Raw genomic sequence first — 23,662 nt, 5'->3', positions numbered from 1 at the left:
GGAAATATTGGGTTTCTTCTGTAGAAACCTGGAAGCCAGTGAAGGAAGTAATGGCTTCTTCTCCCATCCCCCTTGGACCATTTTGGGAACCTAGCCACAGTTAGCTGTGCTGGCCAGCTGGGCTGCCAGGTCCCCAGACAGGCTGGGCTCAGTCCTGGATGTCAGACCACCTGACGATTCAGTAGTGGACGAGTTCATCACCCACTCAGTCCCTTCTCACACAGAGGAGATCACACCTTTAGCGAATGCATTTTTGTATGCCCAGCCCAGCGTCTGCCACTGTGGCCACTTTGGGCATAGCCGAAAGTGTGTCACCCACTTCGGGGATGAGTGTCTTCCAGAGTGGGGGTCTGCTATGAGAGGTGGTTTCATGGATTCCAGAGTCAGCTGTGGTACTGCTGGACAGAAACTCATCATCTGCATGACACTGGGTAAGGGACATCCAGGAGCTGCATTTTCTGCTCCTGGTCCTCTAGAGCCTAGACAGCAGAAGACCCATTGTGATATCAGATGAGATCTGCCCAGGGCTTGCAACACTGATGTAGGTCATACAAGCCCACGCTGATAACCCTCCCGCCCACAGTAACCATACTTGCTGGGGTCAGAACTGAGAGACTGAACTTGTTTAACTGTAGAACTTTAGCTTGTTAACAAATCTATACAGAAGCCAAGGTCATGCCACCCTTCACAGTACAGTCTGTGGTACAGGGCCCGGGGCCTGGGGTGCAGCTGTCGGCTCTACAGAGCTCCCCTGGGCTGTTATATGACACTGTGTTTGTGTCACATGTGAGAAGAGTTGAAACATGGAGCTCACGTTAGGCTTCAGTTTGGCTCTGAGCCAGCATTTGGCTGGATTCAGATTCCGCCCTGTAGCCTGGAAGTTCCTCACACAGACATGCAAGCCACTGAGGGCAGCACTCCATGCCAGTTCATTGCCCAGGGTCTCAGGCCAGAAGAACATCTGAGGATACGCGAACAGATGTCATCTCACCTTACCCAAGACAACGTGCTACGCTTGTCCTAGAGCAGGCACCATAGATGGCCAGGCTGCAGTTTCTCCAGAGGCCTGTGCCACATCAGACATGGCTCTCTAGTTCTTTTAAACTGGAATAAGCCATCAGTAAGACGACCTTTCTGTGACTGACTTCTGGAGTACACTAGGTGGTGTTCTGTTTTGATTTTAATCCCAAATGTGTGGGAGAGGCTAGCCCTCTTGACATGAACCCTGACCTGTGAACTCACACGAGGAGCCACAGTAGTGACTCTGAGCAAGGAAGGGTGTAGGGAGAACCCACAGAGGTGAGAGTGAGCATGGGCACAGGTGGTATGGGTGTGGTCTTGTGAGGTCAGACTCTTCCTGGACCAGATAAACTTGGGTGTTGTTTCCCCTGAGGTCTGATGTCCTTGGCCCAGGTGACATGGGCATGGACTCATGGGTCAAGCTCCTAAACACAGGTGCCATGGCATGCCCCCACTGAGGTCAGGTGTCTCTGGCCCAGGTGACATGGGTGTAGTCTCGTAAGTAGGGCCGTTAGACACAACTAACATGGCATGTCTATCCTGAGGTGTGGTGCAGTTGTCCCAGGTGATGCATTGTGGGGGCCCTCCGGAAATGACCATCTACTTGCCCTCCCTGCCTGACCCCCTTCAGATCTCTGTGGAGGAGCTAGAACGCAACCTTGTAATCAAGGTCAACAAAGATGCTGTGATGAAGATTGCCGTCGCTGGTGAGCTGTTCCAGCTGGAGAGAGGCCTGTATCACCTGAATCTCACCGTCGGTGGCATTCCCTTCAAGGAGCATGACCTCATCCAGCCCGTAAGTCCAGCCCTGACCATGGAGGAGAATGCAGCAGGCTCAGGCTTAGCTGTATGCCTTGAGGGGTTAGCCCTCTACTGAGCCCATCTTACAACTCGAGGGGCCCCAGGCTGGCAGCTAGTCACTGTACATAATAACTAGCCATTTCCACTCATGATTCTTGTTTAAGTGTTCCTCTGACTTGAGGACAAAAAAAAGTCTATTTTGCAGTAAAGATAAAACACCTCATTTCTTTTAACAAAAAGAAAAAACTTTTTGGACGTGTCTCAAGAACATCTTGGGTTGTTAGCCATACCTAGATTTCCTGTGGGCGAAGTTCTAAATGGGAGGCTTTGGATCACTTTTCAAAGTCCTATTTTTTTTTTCTGTCCTATGCCACACCTGGCCTTTGTACCTCATCTGCCTCTAGCCCAGTACTCAGAACCCTTGTTTTGGGGATGGCAACATCTACCACAGATGGAAAACTTGTTTGGTAGGTGATTGACCCAGTCACCACAATTCAGGAGAGTCCCAAGGGGATGATAACATCCAACACACCATTGCAGATCCTCAACACATAAGATGAGGGTGACCCGATTGGATTATGTCACAGCCTTGCACACAGTGTATGGTCATGAGGTGACCCGATTGGATTATGTAACAGCCTTGCACACAGTGTGTGGTCATGAGGGTGACCCGATTGGATTATGTCACAGCCTTGCACACAGTGTGTGGTCATGAGGTGACCCGATTGGATTATATAACAGCCTTGCACACAGTGTGTGGTCACGAGGTGACCCGATTGGATTATATAACAGCCTTGCACACAGTGTGTGGTCACGAGGGTGACCTGACTAGATTATAAAACAGCTTTGCACATAGTAAGGTGACCTGATTTAATTATATAACAGTCTGCACACAGTGTATGGGCAAGCTGGGACTGGCATCCCTGGCCTGGTTTTTCAGCTTTGCTTTGTAGGCCCGAGGCAGAAGAAAGCACAGCACAGTAAAACACCTGACCTGAGCAGTCAGGGGTCAAGTACCTGTCCCTGCACCCACAATGAGGAGACCCAGCAGACAGAGCAGGTGGCTGCCTCACTGACACATGTGTTCTCATCCTGCATGGATAGAGGTGTCCTGAAATGCTTTGAAAAGTGAAGAGTTTGTTTGTGAAGGAAAAAAAACTCCCTATATTGTTTGTACACTATAGATTTACATACACACAAGCCAGAGGGCCCTGCCAGCAGGTTAAATGGTGCCAGACTCATGACCTCTCCTGCCATTATGGTGTCCTGGCTCAAGAAGCCACTGGAGTTATGTGTTTTTCCAGATTAACCCTCGCCTGGACGGGTGCATGAGGAGCTGGAACTGGCTGAATGGGGAAGACAGCGCCATCCAGGAAACAGTAAAGGCAAATACAAAAATGCAGTGCTTCTCTGTGACCGAGAGGGGCTCCTTCTTCCCTGGGAATGCATTCGCCTTCTACAGCCTCAACTACAGTAAGTGGGTGTCGCCCTACCTGGAGTAGGACCATCTGTGTGGGACTTCCAGGTAGCTATATGCTAAAGTGTGAGCATCCATCTGAATGATTCCTACCTCAGTGACAAGCTGGGGCAGGGCTCGGCAGGGAAGGCAAGGCCCAGCTCCCAGGACAACTCATTGGACATCATATAGAGTTAGCCATGGTCCATTGGCTAGAAAACGGTAGAATGGGCAGGCCTGTGGGGAGGGGGCTAGCTGGAAGCAAATCTAGACGGTCAATATTGGACATGTCTGAAAACACGTGACAGTTTTCAGAAGCTTACCAGGCCTTCACTGGCCAGTGACTTCATGAGGCTTAGCAATCAGAGGCGATTTAGAGATGGAAAGAACATGAATTCAGGAAGTCTGTGTCACCCTTGGAAGGGGCCCTGTAGCAGGTCCTCAGGCCCGTATGGAGAGAAAGCAGGAGGGGGCCTGGCAAAAGTGTGTTCTGCTTCTCAAAAAACGTGATCGGGGATGGAGGATGCATGAGATCTGCATCTCTTTGGTTCATGGACATGCCAGTGCTGGAACCTAGAGTCACCAGTCCCCTGGGGATGTCCCAGGGGACAGAAGGGTGGACACTCAGGTCCTTTAAAGCAGAACCCATAACTTCTTAAACTATAACAGGCATTGAGGGTCATTTTGGGGCCCTTCAATCTCAAGTTCTGAGAAAGAGTAAAGACATCTGAGAGTCACCATGCTGAGGAAACCTGGCACACAGGCAAGGTCTGGTGTCTTTGCTGGGCACCTGCCAGCTAAGGTACACTTGGTGTTTTTATTATCTTTTACAATCTATGTTCCTATACTCAATGAACTTGAGAATTCACCACTGTAGATGTCATCTAGGAGAGGGTAGAGGACTTCATTTGACCGATGGTGGGTGGGGAGGGAAGAACAGGCCAGCTCCAGAGCCTCCCACACACCATAGAGAGCAGGGAGGCTGACCCAGTGTGTGCCAACCTTGATTCACTCATAGCAGCTCTCTCTAGTCTGTGCCGTTCATGAGGGGCAGATTTAAATATCAAGACTGATGGTTTCTTCTGGCCTCCCAGTTAGGGAGGGACTCCCCTCTGGTGAGGAATACAAGCTGTTTACCCTGGAAGAAACAGACTCCACCTGTCCACTTTAGTGCATAACCTTAGATACAGATGACAGGAAGTGTCACCTAGCTGCATCTTAGACACAAGGCCCCCGTGTGTATGGTGTGGGAATGAGTTCATGCCACCCAGAGCACAGACACACATAGGGCTTGCTGGAGCGGGTGTCTCACAACATCTGTTTGCGGGCATGGGCTCGTAAGTTCCTGCCAACATGTAAGCGTTGGTGTCGCCTGGAGCTTCAGAGGTGCTTTGTGAACTCTGCAGGGGGAGATGTGAAAGCAGGGCAGTGGATGGCCCTTGGGGCTGGCCTTGTGGCTCCCCGAGTAGGTCTTTGTTACCTGGAGGGCACCAGCCATCCCCCCGCGCCCAAGCGTCGATAGTCTGGACTCTGGAGATCTTCTCACTCTCTTCCTGCATGCTGGCTGTTGAGGTCTTAGAGGTCTGGCCATGGTGCATACATCCCCCGCTCGCCTTTTCACCAAGAGGCCCCTCCCGGGGTGTGCAGAGCGCTGTTCCTTGTGGCACTCCAGTCTGAGTTGCTACTCACTGTCGCCTCTCGGCCCCTTGTATGGCCTCATAATGTGCCGCTTTCATTGCAGCCCGAACATCACTGGATGTCGGCACGGAGACCACCTGGGAAGTACAAGTTGTGGCTCGGATTCGCCCTGCCACGGACACGGGGGTGCTGCTCGCACTGGTGGGTGACAACCATGTCGTCCCCCTCTCTGTGGCCCTGGTCGACTACCACTCTACAAAGAAGCTCAAGAAACAGGTAGAATTGAATGGCACACAGAAGCAGCTAGATATGGGGCCGGCTTTGACGAGGCTACCCTGTTTGACCCCCACCCTTCCCCTTCAAGGAAAAGTCCTGAGGCTCTGCCCACGCTCTGGGCTATTGACTTGTTGAACCTTTCCCTGCCCTGGAGACTCCTTCCCAGACCCGGATCTCTCCCCCGGTCTGCGTACACAGAGCTAGGTGGTGCTCTCCGGCTCTGGTGCCATGGCTACAGTACCAACACACAGGCAGGACCGGGAAGCCACACTACTGCTGGTCCAGGGGGCTGGTGGTGCAGCCAGGGTCTGCATCCTCCATGGAAGCTACTGCTGGACCAGGGTGTAGGGTGTCCCACACATGGAGCAGCGGACAGGGACAGTTCCAGACCCACTAACCTCACCCTCAACTCTGATAACTTATGCTCATGGTGGGTGAGGCCCTGGGTTCCACTGTCCTTCAGGCAGAGCCCTCCCTCACTGAAGACTCTGCTGCCTCCCACTGGTCTCTTCTAGAACATGAAGCTACTGAAAGGAAGTCTGTCTTCCTCTCTCATGTCCCAAAGCAAAATGTGGGTCAAACAGGAGGGTTTCTATCCCCCACCTGCCCAGGCCATAGAGCCATGCTGGCTACTTACACTGACTAGTCATAATTAGCATCATATCCACACTACATACCACCAAGGGGACCATACCTCATGCTGCTGGGCATCTTGACCCACCCCTAGCATATGATGAACCACCAAAGCCTACTGGCCGAGAGAGGCCAGAGTGTACTCTCTCCCATGCTGGAACCACAACTACAGATGTGGCCTTTCACACCCTTTTGAGAAGTCAGCTCGGGCTGGGTGACCCAAGTCCCCACAGTTTCCCAGGGACTTTAAAAGGTTTTATGTGTACGTATACTATGTGCCTGTGGAGACCAGGAGAGAGCCGCAAATCTCCTGGAACTGGAGTTAGAGATGGTTGTGAGCTATATGGATGCTGGGGAGAAAATCCAAGGAAGTACACTCTTAACCACAGAGGCATCCCCCTCTATCACCTCTCAGTTGCTCCCCGCTTTACATGCAAAGAAACTGAACCCCTGGATAGGAAAGTACCAGGGTTCCTAGACATCCTCGTTCCCAGGGTTACCATACACCCAAGGGGCTAGTGTTGAGGTGGCCAGCCTATGAAGACCAGAGGTTAGTAGGACAGAAAGGGGGTGTAGCTCCTATGCTTCTGCATCTCCTGAACACTGTACTGCGTCCCCTGCAGCTGGTGGTCCTGGCCGTGGAGGACGTTGCCCTGGCATTGATGGAGATCAAAGTGTGCGACAGCCAGGAACACATAGTCACCGTCTCCCTTCGGGACGGTGAGGCCACCCTGGAAGTGGACGGTACCAAGGGCCAGAGTGAAGTGAGTGCTGCCCAGCTGCAGGAGAGACTAGACACACTAGAGCACCATCTGCAAGGCACTGTGCTCACCTTTGTTGGAGGCCTGCCAGGTAGGAGCACTCTGTCTAGCCCCCATGGTGGGCATCACCTGAACCAGAATGGCCGACGATAATGACAGAGATGGGGTTCCAGTTATGGGAGATAAAAATGCAGGCGGACTTAGTCACTGGCTTCTGTGCTGGGGTTGGAGTAAGGGCCATTAGTAGTACAGTCCTTTCTCTGGGTCACCCATTGGGAAGTGTTGTCTGGGAGCACAGAAGCCCAAACACAGAGGGGGGATTAGCAGGTGCTACAAGAGTCAGGTACCTTTGACTGCCAGGGTCAGCCAGCTTCCACAGGCCTAGGCCTGGAACACGGGTAGGGTAGGAGCTATGGAGAGCCCGAGTCCTTTTAGCAGACAGACTTTTTTTTTTAACCAATAAGGCTTCAAATGAAGTAAGGGCCCGTAGTCCCTGAAGCATGGGAACTCATAAGGCAGAGAGATCATACGCATGCCTAGGTGGTTGAGGGGTAAAGATGCATTGTACCTGTACAGATCTGTATCCCCATGGGATGGTACCCTGAAGAGCAAACGCCCTGCAGAGAGAATGCAGTCAGGGCTGGCCATACGCAACAGAGAGGGCGGTAAGCAGTGCTCCCGGGCTTTAGCTGTGCTCAGTGTTTGGTCTCCTACTGCTCAGATGTTCCAGTAACTTCTGCACCGGTCACGGCATTCTACCGTGGATGCATGACCCTGGAGGTAAACCAGAAGACCCTGGACCTGGACGAGGCCTCCTACAAGCACAGTGACATCACCTCACACTCCTGCCCCCCTGTGGAACACGCCACTCTCTAGATCAAGCTGCTCTAGCACCCATGCACAAGAGGCCTTTGCACCTTCCTGCAGACAAAGGGGAGCAGAGGTATGGACACCCAGCACTGGCTCCTCTTGAGCACGTCCTCCAACACTGGAGTGGGTGGGCTGCCCTCAGGGCTGTTTTTTCTTGAGATATTTCCTTGCCTTGTAACATATCTGTACATAATGGGACTGGTTTCAGGTCAGCGGCTGCTCATAGAGCCCCTTGACCTGGTGGGAGCTGGCTGGCGAGGGTTGGGCTAGAGGGCCGGCAATTTGCAGCTGTGTGGATTTGAAGAAAATAATTCTGTTATTTTTATTACCACATGCTTCTTTCTGATTCTGAACTATGGAAAATAAAATATTTACAGAAACCTTTTTAACCCTGGGTTGGTCTCTGTCTGTCCTGGAGGTGTCTCAGAACCGAGCTGCCTTCAGGGTAAACGGGCTTTGAGGCCCTTATGACACAGGCCCACAGCTGGATGGGCCTTTTCTGGGACCCCTGTGTCCTAGGCCAGGCAGCTGTGGACTACCCCAGGAGCCTCTCCTCACAAGAATGGTAGCAAGGGCTGGAGCCTATTTATTCTGCAAAGGCACAGTCCTATGGGGCTCTGCCATCAGCCCCACACATAGAACCCTTCTTAAAACTCCCCTGGCACCCAGTATGAGTGTTGGTACCTGTACATAGTCTCTAATCTCTCCCCCTACTGGCCATTTGCCTCTCTTGGCTGCCTCTGTTCCGTTTAAAAGAAAAGGTAGTTGGGGATTTAGCTCAGTGGTAGAGTGCTTGCCTAGCAAACGCAAGGCCCTGGGTTTGATCCTCAGCTCCAAAAAAAGAAAAAAAGAAAAAAAGGTCTGGTTTTCTGTTTCAAAGCTACGAGCAGAGCTGAGGGAGCCGCACCCTCCCTGGGCAGCAGGAGACACAAGAAACAGCAGTTTGCTCAGTGTCTCCAGGCTGCCATTTGTTAATAAGGGAAGAAGTTGGGAGCCACTGATTTGAACCCCAGCATCCTGGAAACTCTGGTGAAGACAGAACAGGGACAGCACTGTTGAGCACAGCTCCGACAAGGTATGGAGTACAGTCCTGCCCAGGATTCCTCGCTGCCTCTGTCCTCAGGAGCCTCAGAAGCCCACAGCCTCCCAGAGGCCGGATATGTCTTCAGCTGGTGAGGCAGCATCCCTAGACCTTCAGTGGTTTTTCCTTGTGTTGGAGGCAACTCTGGAATGTTCTCATGGAATGTTCCCAGGAGTGCCCTCCAACCAGCCCCAATTCTCTCCAGAAGGTCATGAGGCCAAGAACAGAGTAGGATAAATGCTGGTTTGGAGCTCAACCACACAGACGGGGGGGGGGGGGGGGGGGGCACATATTCGGCATTCCTTATCTGCCTTAGGGAGGCAACACCACTGTGTGGGAAGAACACAGACACCTCTCTCTCTTCCCTGAGGTTGCATCTGCAGCCTTGGCTGGCACCAAGCCTCGTACCATCTCCTGCCAAACAAAACAAGGCATCTGCCAGCTGCCTACCATGGGCTCCTTGCTCCCCTGGGTCCAGGTGGCCAAACTAGAGAGCACCAAGGGAAGCACCAGGAGCCTTTGGAGGGATCGTGCGGACTGTTGGGAGGAAGAAGTGGGATGGGTTGTACGGTCTTTATCGTCTGAGTTGATTGCAAAATTCCTTTTCTGGGGAAGGACTTTACCCTTTCTTTTTCATTGTCATTGAGTCCTTGAGGCTGTTCCTTGAGCCTGGGTCCCTCGCATGCATTCAGAATTGGCAGCGTCCCACCCTCCCTCTTGCAGACACATACTCTGGTAAAGAAATGTGTCTCCAGATTTTTCCAAATGAACCTAGGGCAAAGTCACCTTTTAGAAACCACTGTTTCAGGGCAGGAGACCCTTTCACTGTATTTCTCAACACAAAGCCTGCAGATCATGCATTTAAACATAAAGGAATGCTGTGTGCTCTGACTGAAGGTATTAGAGACACCCAGGATCGCAGGGTCCCTGTCCAGAACAGACCATGACTTCCTACATACCTGACAGGTAGAGTGACCACCGGAGAGAGAAGCAAGGAGATGACCCAAGCAGGCCCAATAGAGCATCCTCTGCTGATCAACAAGGATGTGCACATAGAGGCGTATCTGTGGACCCATGCCATCCATTACCAAGCTATTGATACTGGGTCTTGTGAAGTAGAGCCCTAAGGGCTCTGTGACCCATAGAGGAGAGGGTGCAAGTGGAACCCTGACTCAGGCAAGCTGATCTGGTAAAGCAGAAGAGCTTAGCTCAGTGTCTCTCACCAGTGGGGCATGGCCTACCACATACATGAGCCATACACACTCATGCGAGTCATCAGCTGGTACCATACCACAGATTCAGGACAACCCCATCTCCCATCAATCCAAAAGCAGATGCAAGTGACAGATTCAGTGACAAAATGGGTGGCCAAGAGCAAATCTCACCAACCAGAGCAGAAACCAAGCATAGAGCAGACATTTAGGTGACATTCCAAGAGGCAAGGCCGTCAAGGGCTGGGCCAAAAGCCACTGAGCATTCAGGCTCCAGCTGGCTTCCCAGCCTTGTCCACACAAAGGCAAGGGCACTCAAGAGCATCTGCCCACACTATAGATTAATTAGAGTGACTTGTGGGGGCAGTCTGGAGACTAGGGTACCTAACCTTACATTCTCCAGCTGAGACGAGAAAGACATTTTTGTGGCAATTAGCAAAACCATTGACTTTGGTGTGCAATGTTTCTCAATAATTCTTGGCTCCAACGGGCATGGGGCTTTATACCCAGACATGTGGTTCTGTTGGTCTTCAGAGACCTGGGGGCCAGCTTCAGGAAGTTCAGAAGTTGAGCCCATTGGGCACAGGACTATTGAATGCAAAACTGGGGTGCTGTGGGGTTGGGGATTTAGCTCAGTGGTAGAGCGCTTGCCTAGCAAGATCAAGGCCCTGGGTTCAGTCCTCTGCTCTGGAAAAAAAACTGGGGTGCTGTATTACTATGTAATATCAAAGTAAATAGGGAAGTGTGGAACCCTGTACCAAAGAGGCTCCAGTGCCAAGGAAACCCTCCTCCCAGCAGCCTCTAGAACTTGGCCCTTCTCTGTGCTGTCATTACATGGATGAGGTGTTCTTTGGCCCAGTCCTGTTTAAAAAAGGAAAAAAAAAAAAAAAAAGCAGCCCACTACGTGGCTCCTTGCATCTCTGTGCCTCTGGTCATCCTTGTCATCCTGAACCTCACCCAAGTGACAGAAATCTTGTCATTGCTGTGCAGGATGCTTCTTCCACAGCCAGCATGGTGGTATGTCCAAGCCCCTTGTGAGAGCTGCTTGATTTTGCACACTGGGTAGATGCAAGGCAGGGACCAGAGCCAACTTGCCCCTGACCCCATCAAGGAGCAGTGCCCAAGGCCCCCTCCAAATAGAGAGAGGATTTTTGCCCTGTTACCTCCAGGTTCAATTATAAGGAGCCGGTCACAATTGCCTCTGAAACTGGGGTCCTAAGAGGTGTTAAAAGTTCTAGTATATACATTGGTGTAAATATAAATAGGCAGAATATTGTTTGATATTGGTCCAAGGTGATAGAGAGGCTGAGGCCAAGCTCCTGGATGTTGTAGGGAAGCAAGACTGTGCTAGATCCAAGGTCAGTCAGCATCAAATAGAAACCAAGAGCCAGGCAGTGGTGGTGCACGCCTTTAATCCCAGCACTCGGGAGGCAGAGCCAGGCGGATCTCTGTGAGTTCAAGGCCAGCCTGGGCTACCAAGTGAGATCCAGGAAAGGCGCAAAGCTACACAGAGAAAGCCTGTCTCGGAAAAAAAAAAAAAAATAGAAACCAAGATGCTTTCTCAATAAAGTGAAGAGTGCACAGTGACCAGTCCTTAGAAACCGGTGGCTATCTCAGCCCTTCAGGGATCGGTGAGCAGCTGCAGCACATCTTCTCCACGAGCAGACCTGTCACCTTCCTACACGGACCTGTGTTGTGGGCCTTTGTGGGAAACCCTGTTTAGAAAACCTCTCTAGCCCGCCCTGGTGAGATCTACTGGACAGAGTGGCCTTGACCAGCAGGGGGCGCAGGAGCTGCATCTCCACTGGTCCTCCATCCCCATCTGCTAGTTCTGAACCTCACAGAGAGGGGGAGAAAGGCCCCAGTGTCCACGCAACAGCTAATTAATGAATGAACCAGTGGCCACAAATCAACAGAGCACCACAGGGAAAAATAAGTGTGAGATCTGAAGTCCACCGAAAGATGGATCTTACACAGAGGCAGAACTCAAAGGCCTCCAGAAGTAGCATTAGGTGTCTGCTCAAAGCTTGTTTTCCTTCAAATCAGAAAAGCAGAGCTCAGGGGTTCAGTCTGTTCCTTCTTGGGGACATGCTCAGAGAAGTGGATTGGTCTGTTCCTTCTCGGGGACATGCTCATAGAAGCCTGTCAACCTGCAATGCATTTCCTGAAGGAACAATCTTCACCAAAAGAGATGCCCGGCTCCCTTGATAACAGCAATTGATAGCCAAGGAGACTAGAAATGAGGCAGCTTGAGTGGCAGCAGGTGCAGAGAAGCCCTTCTGGACGATGAGCCTGGGGTCTAGTAGGATTTGCTGCTGTCTTTGTGTGGGGGAGGGGTACAGCAGAGGTGCCATTGGGTCAGCCAGCCGGCTCTGCTTCCGCCTCTGGTCCTGGCCTGTGCTGGCGGAGGCTGTGTCCAAGAGAAGTGCACATCTTCGAGATACTTTCTGAACCCTCTACGAGGCTGGCTACAGAAGCAGGCTTCCTATAGATGGCTTTATTATTTTTATTTCTGGCAACCCCCAAACCAAGTTACTTTTTAATCTACTATCTCCGTGTCAGGGTGCATAGGGGGGAGGCTTCTCCCCCGGGAGGAAGTAGGTTGGTGTGCAGAGTGAAGGAGCATTAGGAGAATGCCCATGGCTGCAGTTGCACTGGGAGAGAGACTCTGTGTCCTCAGGCCGAGAGAGGTCAGCAGAGGACGAGGCCGGCAGGGCACTGGAGGGCTGCAATTAAACAGAGAGGCGTCCTTGATCAGCAGGTGGGGGACTCAGCTACACCATCCAGAATATCTGCCAGTATCGCCTCGGCCCAGCACCTTACCAGACCAGGAGCCACCAGCTCACCAGGACCCCCAGGAAGCCTCCCAGGCCTAGGAACAGCTAAGAGAGGTCAAGTGTCGGCCTGTCTGGTGCCTGGGTGACACAAAGTTGACTTCTAAAGCTGCCAGGGACCCCCAGGGAAGCTTTCCCAAGCTCCAGACTTCCTGGCCTGCTTAGCCCTGTCAACTTTCACCAGCACTGACTAGAAGAGGCAGGGACAGCCTAGAGCCAGATCCTTAGCACTCACTGGAGAGAGCAAGATCATTAACATTCCCAACACAGCATGGTGGTTAATAGGTCAGTGACCAAATGTGGTCAGCCATAGTCTAGAAGTTTAAGGAAGGCATTTTTCAGAGGCAGTTAACATTTAAATAACTCCCTACTGTTGGAGAGTCTGGTCCAATCAGTTGCAGACCTTAAGAAAAAAAGGCAGCGACCCTCAAGGAGAAAGGAATCCTGCCTGAGTGTGACCATGGGCTACAGTTCCAACAGTATTTCCCTGGTCCTGGGCATGGTGGACCAGCCTCGAATACACTCATGAGAACCAGTCACTAAACAAGTCTCTCTCCCATGTATATACACCTTTTGGTATTGTGTCTCTGAGGAACCTCAACAGACACCCCCAAAATCAAGGGTGAGTTCATGTGAGAGGAGAAATTTGGGGGACAGCATGGATCTGAAGTAAATCTTTCTGTCTTTTTATTTTTCTTTTCCCCTCTTAAGTACTAGAAGTTTGAAACTTAAAATTGGTATTTAAAAAAAAATAAAGCAAATTCTGAAGTGATATTTTAAAAGTGACTCCTGTGTGATTCAACTGCTAGCTCGGGAATTTTCTCTTGTTTCTCTTTCCAATCTGTGTGTGCATCCTTCTGACCACAGGGGCCAGTGCATGTCTAAAGATCATCCTTTTAGGTCTACCAGGATGGGCTTCTCACCCTGTCCATTCTGCTCTTTTCTGAAAAAAGAAAAAAAAAAAGCAGATACATAAGCCATGAAGCAAGCCCTTAGGAACCAGAGAGCAAGCTCCTAAGAACCACAGGATAAACCACCAGAAACCATAGGATAAGCCACCAAGAACCACAGGATAAACCACCAAGAACCACAGGATAAACCACCAAGAACCACAGGATAAACCACCAGGAACCACAGGATAAACCACCAGGAACCACAGGATAAACCACCAAGAACCACAGGATAAACCACCAGGAACCACAGGAAAAAACACCAGAGACCACAGGAGAAACCACCAAGAATCATAGATCAGGCCATCAGGAGCCATGGAACAAGCCGCTAGGAAACTTGGGTGAAACTGCCTCCCTAAACAAGGCCTCGTGAAGGCAGGCCCTGCCCACATGGAGAGGACCACCCCGGCAATACCATTCAGGCTAAACTCAAGTGTCACACTGGGCAAACTGCTGGGTGTTGGGACAGGCCCCTCGAAAGGTTTCCTTTTGACTAACTCCACAAAACACCCCCACACAGCCACCTCACTCCCTCCTATTATTCAGGGATGTTTGCTGGCTGCTAATGACTTCAACAGGACACTTAGAGTATCTCCTTCCGTCTGTTGACCAGTGGAGACGGCATCCATTCTGTTGTTCTTAGGAAGCACACGGGCTCATCCGATATGCCTGTTCCACAGAAATCTGATTACTAAGCATATGTGGCAATTATACTCCCACACATGCCGCTGTGATAGCTGCTCAGTCCAGAGCACAGGGCCCCCAGGCCTCCTCTGGGAGGAAGGGAGGCATCCACTCTCTGCAACAGAGGTCCCAGAAGGTAGGAGAAGAAAAGAGTACCCATGGGACTTGGCAGGTCATCTTCCAGGTTCCCAAAGTGTGTCCATGGTGAAAGACCGCCTCTTGTATACCACCACAAGGGGCATTTGTCCTTTCCCATGTGGAACAGGGATGAGCACTTCATGGGGAGCCTCACACTCTTCGAGAGCAGGCTGGTAGGCCCTCCACAGCAGTTCCTTCTTCCTCAGGCCAGGCCTTCAAGACAGAGGGGTAGGCAGGCACCAGGGCTGGCCCAAACACTCTAGACATCAGGCAGGAAGAAATGGAACCCCACATCATCATCATCATCCTCCTCTGTGGAGCATCACGTGTTCTGAAAGAAGACAGCCTGTGCTCTGGAGTCCTGTTCTTGGCATCTATGTGATTTAGTGGCTCTGTGTGTCCAAAGGCAGCCAGGCTAGCTAAGGGAGCCCCATTGAGTCTATCCAGAGACAGCCCTAAGTGTCTCACATGAGGATCTGACAAAAGACCAGGAGAGCAGAGTGGGTCCCAGGATGAGCCATGGCCTGAGATGAGCGTGGTTCCTTGTATGGAGACCAGGGAGATCCTTCTTGAGGCCAACGCAGGACGTTCCATGGAAAGGCAGAGGCCGTGGAGCTGCAGCTGCTCCTGCTGATGGCCTTGAACCATCTTACTTCCCGACCCTAGACATAGTTGCTTCCAGAGAGCGCAGATGGTCCTGAGGCAGGCTTTACCCATGGGGTCTTTCGTTCCTTGATTTAGGGTGTCTGTGACTCCAGTGGGTGAGAGCCCAGTTCCCTTTGGGAAGTCCCACTAGCACAGCCTGGGGTGCCATACTGAGGGTCCAGACCCACTCCCCAACACTGCAGTGGACCACGGCAGCATCCTTCCTCCAGACCCAAAGGCCCCAAGAAATCCAGGGATTACGGCCCTAGCTAGCTCCTTTTGCAGAGAAGCAGAGGAAGTTGCAGTACAGAGAAAAGGGACCTTGAGTGGGTAGGTACAATGACCTCACCTTTCTGAGTCCAGGGCACCAGTGAGCCCCAGAAAATGGAAGGAAGCTGTACTTTTGTACCTAGACACTTGGGTGCCCATGCCTTCTTCCAGCTGTACATGCTATCAGCCCCCACACGTCACAAATGTGGAACCCAGATGATCAAAAGACTGCTCCCACCTGGACACTATGCTGGGCCGCCAGTCAAGATGGTCAGAGCTTGACACTCAAGCTCTGCCCCCAAACAGTCTGTTGGCTTGGCAAGGCCTCACTTTCCTTTTGTGTGACTCACTAGGTGCAGGTCTCCTGGGGGTGGGGGAGTACCTGAGGACAGGTGACTTCAAAACAAATGACTTCACTCCATTCACCAGGCCCCACAGGTCAAAGAAACTCATTTCAGCAGAGTGTGATGACAGAGAGATACTCAACACCGCTCTGTGAGTCTCACAACTGCTTCTGTTAGTGCCGTAAGACAAGCCATTGAGCACCCAGGCCGCATGAGCAGGCATCACCCCATCTAGAAAGGTTTGTCTAGACCTGTTCTCAATCTCCCCGCAGGAGACACTGGACAACGTCTACAGATGGTTTGGTTGCCGTGACTGGGGGTTTCTGCACAGGTAGGTAGAGGACAGGGCCTGCCTGACACCTCACAGTGCTAAGAAGCAAGCCAGGAGAACCACACGTCCACAGTGCAAAGTCCAAGTCCATATCATTGGACAGCCAGGGCCCTTTCATTCATGACCACCAGAGCTTCAGAGGACATAAACAAGCCAAGCGTGGAACAGAGGCAAAGCCCTGTTCAAACAAGATCTTATCCCAGACCTCCTCCCCTGATGGCCTCAAGGTCCACAGCACAGGACACGTGAGCCTTACAGGGTTGGTAGCTTTGTAGATAAATTTCAGTGGATGTTGGCATGCACCTGGCTCCACTTAGAACACTCTTGTGTCGTGTAAGAGTTCAGAACCCAGGCAGCCAGTGGCATCCTCAGTTCCCCTGCCTGTGTAAGGCCAGTTCATGCTAAGCTAGACAGTATATAAAGCAGCTAAAAACAGTATCTGAAATAAATGGTTCTTCCAGTAGGAAGAACACTCTCATGGCTTACTAGGGCCATGAGCAGCAATGCACCTTGAAAATGATATGGCCCACCCCATAATGATCCCAGGCCCCATCATCTAGATCAAAGCACATCCTTCTCAACTCACAGCCATACCCTGTCTACTAAGGAGCCCACAGAAACAACCACTGACTCCACAGCATGCCCAACCCCAGAAGGTAACACTTGCCTACCTGAAGTGGCAAAGGGTAGGAGGAACAAGTTGGCACAGTCATAGATGGAGGGCACAAGCCAGTGTAGGCGAGGATCTGCTGGGCAGGGTTGTAGAGGATCTGAGGTGGTGGAGATGGGCCATAGGCCAGCTGAGACAGAGGGACCTGTGAGGAAAGAGGAGGTGAGTATCCAACCCAAGACACCCTCAAACCCATTCAAGGCGGTACTACAGCGTGGTCCTCTGGGGAGCCCTAAGCCAAGCCACAAAAAAGGCCAACCCTCTCTTTATGACTTCACAGAAAGTTTATGGTCTCTGGGTTGGAGTCACCACCTGGAGCTGCCACCTGAAGAGGTAGCCTACTAGAGCCCAAGAACTAGACTGTGGGAATTCAGGTCCTGAGGAGACATTCCTAAAACTCCCTGGCAACCAGAAACCTGAGAAAAAACAGCTAAGCAGCAACTCTGGGCTGCAACAAACAGGCTGAGCACAAGAAGAACTGCCCTTGTTCTGCAGCCCTGTGAATCTGGAAGAACCCCTAAAAGGTTTGCCATGGACCCCCAAAAGGACACAAGGACAATTCTACACAGTGATGATAGGGTAGCAGGCCAGAGCTTAAGGGCAGGTTCAGCAGGGCTGGCTCAGCAGGAAGTAGGCATGGGTGAATTTCAGTTCTCTCATCCAGCTTGTTCAAATGAGGTCCAAGCCTGCACAGAACCATTACCAGCCCAGGCAATCATGAACCTCACAGTTGACAGAGTAGCTTTGCAGGTGAGTTCCATTCTTAGATGACAACAAGCTCTGCCTGCCTAAGAGAATGGGAGAAGATTCAACCAGAGGTGATCAAGTGCTGTTTCCAGAGCAACTGATTGGTAACCCTAGTTACCATCTGACATGCAAATCACTGGAGAGTTTAGGTCTATTGTCAAGGGAGCCACTGAGCTCTGGACTATGACCACCTGGCTGGAAACACGTAGGATGATACTACTCACCATGTCCTTGAAGGCTCCTAGGACTGCGGCTGTGATAATGCCAAGGCACAGGCCCAGGACATTCAGCACTGTGGACACCCAGAGCAGCCGGTACAGGTGGATCACATCCTGGCAGCTCCGTACACCCACAAATTCATAGTAGATAGGCGAGGGCTCTGTGCTATAAGAGGGAGAACAAAGTCACTGCCCTCATTGCTAGAACGTGGCCAGGTTACCCCCAAGAATTAGATCTGTGGTTAGATGGCCACCATCGAGTGCCAGATCCATGGCCAGTACACCAACCTATGCATAGGAACTGTTGTCAGGCAACAGCCCAGGACATCATGCCATGGTTGGGGGACCATTCTGTGAGTTAAAGCTGTGTCTAGTCAATGAGCCCTCATAGCTTAGAGCCACAGTCATGAACATCACCCCTGGGGCAGTACGGGCTGGTGGGTAGTTAGTAAAGGAACCATGTAAGCTCTCAGCTTCCAAACCAGAGAAGCCCAGCAGACTTTGGGCCACTCTCTTGAAGAGAAAGAATAGAGTGGGTCTTTAGGCAGCCTTACCACTGACCCTAAGCCTAACCATAATCCCCAACGATAATCTTAAAGCTAGAAGTAGTCTTGACCCCCCCAAAAAAACAACCCAAACCCCCAAATCATATATAACTCTAGTCATAAAAATAGCTATAACAAAACACTTTCCCTGAAGAAAAGCTAACCCCCAACAACAAGGCTAAGACAGCTCTAGAGACAGTCATGGCTATAAAAACAACACAGACCCCAAACTTACCCAATCAAATGTCCAACCAAATGATTATCCATAGCCTTAAAACTACAATTCCAAACACAACCTAAACCCAAAGCCTAAATATATCACTACACTTAATCCTAAGTCTTTCAGGTCCCCATTCCAAACCAAAACTTAACCCTAACCCTGGTCCTAAGACCAACACCAAATCTAAACCAAACCACAGTCCTACCCATATCCAAATTCTACCATTAAACCAATCCCTAAACTTAAGCATAAACTGGCCCTAGTCTCTAACCCAAGCCCTATCTCAAGTCAAAATCCTAACACTAACCCCAAACCCCTAGCATTAACATTAACCCTAACCCCAGCTCAACATCACCCCTAACCTTTCACATGACCTACACCCTCAAACCAAGCACAACCACAAGGCTGTGGTCTTAACTGTAATTGCAAGCATATCCAACCCTAAGCTAGCCCCAATTCTAGATTTAACTTTGAATCTAACTTTAACCATAGACCTAAGACTAAATTCAACTCAATACCAACACCAAACATAACCAAACACCAGCCCTAGTCATAGCCTTATCCTTAGCATTAGCCATAATCTGAATGTCCAACCACATGCTAACCCTCCAATAACTAGCCTTCTAATAACCCTAAACCAAAGTCCAATCCTAATTCTAACACTGAACCAAATTCCAACACTAATCCTGACTACAACACCAATAACAACCTAAACCAAGCCATAGTCCTGGGTCTGAGCCTTAAGTCTAACCCCAGACCTAGCTGTAAACCTAAGCTTAACCTTAACATTTACTGTATCTTAATAAACAGTAAACAATTCTCTAACAACCACCCTAACTCTTAAACATAGCTCTAATACTAACCCTCAAACTCCAATACTAGCCCTAACCCTAAACCCCAACCAGAGAGTCATTCCTAACCCTAACTCCACACCAAGCCTACATCTAACATAACCTTAAACTAAACCTAACCCTCATCACACCCAGGATCCCAACACCACCCCAAGCTAAATCTATGCTAGCGTTGCCCTAATAATAACCCCTAACCCTACAATTAAGCTTAAATTCAATGTCAAACCTAACACCAACCCTAAACAAGAATTCAGAAACCAACACAATTCTAAAGCTAATCCCAAAGCCAATCCTAATCCTAAACCATAACTGTGACCATAGCTATAGATAACTACTAGCCAAAGCCAGCCCCAGACCTAAACCTAGGGCAGGTCCTGGGCCTATCCCTTAAACAAACTTCAACCTTAACTCTAGCCCCAAAATTATAACTAGCCCTTCTAGGCCCTGATGTCTACCCCTAACCTTAACCCTAACACCAAACACATTGTCACCCCAACATTAATCCTAAACCTCAACTCCAATATCAACCCTAAACTTTCATAGAACCCTAAGGTCCCAAACCAAGTATGACCACAGTCTTAATTACAAGCATAACCACAACCCTGTAACCAACCCTAACCCATATCCTAGCCCTAAAACTGACTCTAACCCTTGCCCTAGCCCTAAACTTAGCATAGCCATAACCCTAACCCTAAGGCCAAACGCCAATGCCATCTAACTCTAGGATTAACCTAAACCAAAAACTAACCATAGCTCTAAATCACAACCTGAACACCAAACCACAGTTTTAACCTAGTCTTAGCACTACACTGAGCACTCTGTTGTTTTTCAAGACACTGTGTAGCCCTGGCTGTCCTAGAACTATCTCTGTAGACCAATATGGCCTTGAACTCAGGGATCCACTTGCCTCTTCCTCCCTAGTGCAGGGATTAAAGGCATGCACTACCATGCCCATCTTGAATTTAACTTTAATCAAAAACCTAATCCTAACTCAAATACCAACACCAATTCTCTATTTAAACTAGCCCTGGCCCAAGGCCTAGTACTAACCCTAATCCTAACCTAAACACTAACCCTAACTGTAACCATAACCCAACCACAAATTTAACCCTAAACTTGAACCTCAACTTCAAAACAGAACAGCAGCCCTAAGCCTACCTGTATTTCGAACCAAATGCTAACACTTCACCTTACTATAGCCCCAACCCTAATGTAACACTATAGCCAGCAAAAACCCTAAATAATCATCTAATCATAACCCCAACACAGGCCCTAACCGCAGCCATTGAACTAGCCCTACCATTAACTCTAACTAACACTCTAACATCTGTGTCAACCTTACCCTAACACAAAGCCTGCCCTAGCTCGAGCCTTAACATTACTGCACCCAAACCCTCACCTAGAGCCAGCTCTAACCCTAACTAGACCCCAATAATTGTCATAACTAACTCCAAACCCAAAACGAATGACCCTAACCTGAACCCTAGAAATGACCCTGGTCCAAACCCTGACTAAACACAACCCAAAGGACAACAACCACCCTAAACCTAACCACAATGGTAACTCTAGAATAATCCTAACTGACCCCATCCTAGCCCTGGCCTTTGACATATACCCCAACGCCAACACTAACTTAAACCAGCCTAACCCAATCTCTAAACATCAAATGCAAACCCAACACTAAACATAATTCCACCCCCCCAAAAAAGAAACTTAGCTCTTGCCTTAGTGCTAACCATGACATAAACCCTAAACCATGATCCTAACCCTAATGTTAGCCTTAGCCATACCCTAACTCTAACCGTAATACCAAACCCAACTCCACTACCAGCCAGAATTCTACTTCCAGCCCTAACTCTAACTGTACCTCCAACTCCATCACTTTAACTCTCACCTCACAGATCTAGAAAGTCAGTTAAAGGGGACCATTTAAACAATGACACTTCTAATCACCAAGACATCATTCAGACATGGACACTCTACAAGAAGCACACTAGAGTGGTCCTGGCCACCACTGAAGAGCAGCAGAGGGTAATCAGGCCTGGCATAAAGCACCAAGGTTCCTCCAGAGCCCTGGGGAGATGTTTCCAGTGGGAAGGAAATGCATGTGAGGTGTGGCAAAGGCCTGGAGCCCCATAGATAGACCCTGAGAAGCAGGCTACACCAGAATCCCTGGGGCTCCCGGTGCCTGGGGCCTCTGGCTCCTCTAATGCACTTATTTTCTTATCTCCTCCCACCCAGGTGAAAACTTCTCAAACAAGTTAGAGACCTCTCAGCTTCTCTGGGGATTCATTTGGTGGGACTAGCCAGGGAGGCTCCAGCAGGCTCACCGTGGGGTGGAAAGTGGACAGAGGATGTCCCAACTTACTACACCCTGGGCCCTTAATGACCAGAGCTAGCATGGTGGCTGAGCTACCTTCCATGCCAGAATAAGCAAGCATTTTGTGTTCTCATTTTCCATGTATATGGTAACAGGAAGCTGCAGGTGGATCTCAACCCCAAGAGGGAGCAGAGCAAAACTGAGATGTGTTGGTGGCTCACTGGTGGCCAGCTGCCTCAAGGTATGCGACAAACAAGGGCCAGGCCACGTTTAAGTACTTCCACATTCTGTGTGTGCTCTTGGGTGGAGACCCAACCACTCTGAGAATCCACTTTTCCACTGCTGAAACTACATCCAGAGGAAGAAACAGAACATGCAAGTAGATATAGGGAGAGAGAAATGGGGGTCTCTCTTATGGACAGATATCTGTGCAAGGTTTTGCTTCTGTGCATATGAGTATGTGTGTGTGTGTTTACATGCTGAGTATGTTTACATGTGTGTGCACAGACTCCTGATGCAGCCTTACCTCCCACAAGCATACAGGTCACAGCAGTAACATGTGTTGCTCCTCACTTTCAGCTGGCACCTTCCACTCAGAGAGTAGCAGGTGACCTGGGGTAGAGACAGGCAGGTTCATACTTTATCCTACACAGACAGCAGGCAGCCTAGGTCTAAGACCTTCCCCATCCAAGAGCAGGGCTGCATTACCAGGACCCTCCCTGATTCATGGCAGGGTGGGGTGGGGCGTGGTTGGGCAGGGCAGGACACAGGATAGGATTAGATGGGGCAGGACAGGGCGGAGCAGGACAAGATGGGGCTGGACAGGACAGCACTAGGTAGATCAGAGCAGGCCTGGGTGAGGCAGGGCTGTCAGAATCCCCACCCACATCCCCCAACCATCTATTGTTGACATCTTTTTTCTGGAATGTCCAGCGCATGCATTTTCAACCTTCTACAGGTCTGGAATCCCCACAGCACTGGTGTAGACAGCCCAACTGAGCCATGTGTCAGTGCCCACCTGGGCCGGTCTCATAGGTTAGCTGCTGTGCATGCTTGTTCTTCCTGGCATCTCATTCAGCTTAAGAGTGAGGTCACACTACAGCTGTCCCCAGCCCAGGGAGAGCCAGAGAGTCCCTTGAACACTGCACATGTGTGATCCCAGTGTTTCATGGCAGTGATTAAGTCAGTGAAAATGCTCATTGGAATGCTAATTGACCACACAGAACTGGACAGATGAATCCTAACACTGTGTCAAAGAGGAAAGGGTGCAGCTGTGATTCCAAAGAGAGTGCCAGCATGCATTGAACTGTCACGGATAGCTCCTGGCTTTCAATGCCTTGATATGCACACAGCAGGAAGCCATTTTAACCAGACCCAGAAGACTTGGGGGATATGGAAGCCACGCGGGCCAAAGGGGCTCACCTCTGTCTGATAGACATCATATAAGTACCCAGTCCCACTGGGGTAGAACTGGCACCTTCCTGCGCTGAGAGGTCTTGGTTCCTAGAGAAATAAATGTAAAAGGGATGGACTGGTCATCCCCAACCAGGAGTGGTCATTTCAGGCTTGCCTTCCATGGACTGGAGCAGGACCAAGGCCACACACTATTGCCTGCCATAGCAATTGTGTGTGTAGCCCAGAAGGCTGTAGAGGGGAGAATTACAGACACCCTCCATCTACCTGCTGGGCACACACATCAGCACAGGGACAAGGGGAATGCTGCTGAACGGGACAAGGGGTGGTCTACATCTCACCAGGGGCACTTGGCTTCTCTCTCCCTAAAAGAAAACTGGGTTTCTTCTACTAGGAAGGGAATAAAAGATTTGGGACTGATTCACTCGTCCATCCAAATCACCCATCTATTCACTTAGGCATCGATCATCCATCCATCCTTCCTTTCATATGTCATGCCCCACTGCTTGACATAAGCTCATCCATTCCCAGCTCACCACGTCCCCACTCTGTGTCTCCAACATTCATGGATCCAACACAGCATTGAATCATAAGGAAGCCAAGGTAAGCTAGAGCTGTAGGTGAGCGCAGCAGGGCAGAGCAACAAGGAGGCAATTTCTACAACTGCTAAGGCAGAAGACAGCTGGGGCCTGGGACTTAAAGTGCCACAAAGCCATATAACCCATAAATGCTTCT

At 50.3% G+C, this 23,662-nt stretch overlaps 2 protein-coding genes across 2 annotated transcripts in view; one reads left to right on the top strand and one right to left on the bottom strand.

Annotated features, from left to right (window-relative positions):
- Positions 1 to 7,844, top strand: part of Gas6 (growth arrest specific 6) — a 30,999-nt gene extending 23,155 nt beyond the window's left edge. Inside the window, exons 11-15 of the mRNA XM_036209463.1 lie at positions 1,652 to 1,816; positions 3,126 to 3,294; positions 5,019 to 5,191; positions 6,448 to 6,676; positions 7,307 to 7,844. Of these exons, the coding sequence (XP_036065356.1) occupies positions 1,652 to 1,816; positions 3,126 to 3,294; positions 5,019 to 5,191; positions 6,448 to 6,676; positions 7,307 to 7,461 (891 nt within the window). The 3' untranslated portion in view covers positions 7,462 to 7,844. The remainder of the gene's footprint in view (positions 1 to 1,651; positions 1,817 to 3,125; positions 3,295 to 5,018; positions 5,192 to 6,447; positions 6,677 to 7,306) is intronic.
- A 3,438-nt stretch (positions 7,845 to 11,282) lies between these two features.
- The window catches only part of Tmem255b (transmembrane protein 255B), a 31,580-nt gene continuing 19,200 nt past the window's right edge, over positions 11,283 to 23,662 (bottom strand). The window contains exons 5-9 of the mRNA XM_036166437.1: positions 22,937 to 23,017; positions 22,041 to 22,126; positions 17,585 to 17,744; positions 16,615 to 16,758; positions 11,283 to 12,473 (exon numbers count right to left, since the gene is read on the bottom strand). Coding sequence (XP_036022330.1) covers positions 12,306 to 12,473; positions 16,615 to 16,758; positions 17,585 to 17,744; positions 22,041 to 22,126; positions 22,937 to 23,017 — 639 coding nt within the window. The 3' untranslated portion in view covers positions 11,283 to 12,305. The remainder of the gene's footprint in view (positions 12,474 to 16,614; positions 16,759 to 17,584; positions 17,745 to 22,040; positions 22,127 to 22,936; positions 23,018 to 23,662) is intronic.

Source organism: Onychomys torridus, chromosome 17 (genome assembly GCF_903995425.1).
Source record: "Onychomys torridus chromosome 17, mOncTor1.1, whole genome shotgun sequence".
NCBI lineage: Eukaryota > Metazoa > Chordata > Mammalia > Rodentia > Cricetidae > Onychomys > Onychomys torridus.
This window is presented reverse-complemented; position numbering and strand designations above follow the sequence as displayed.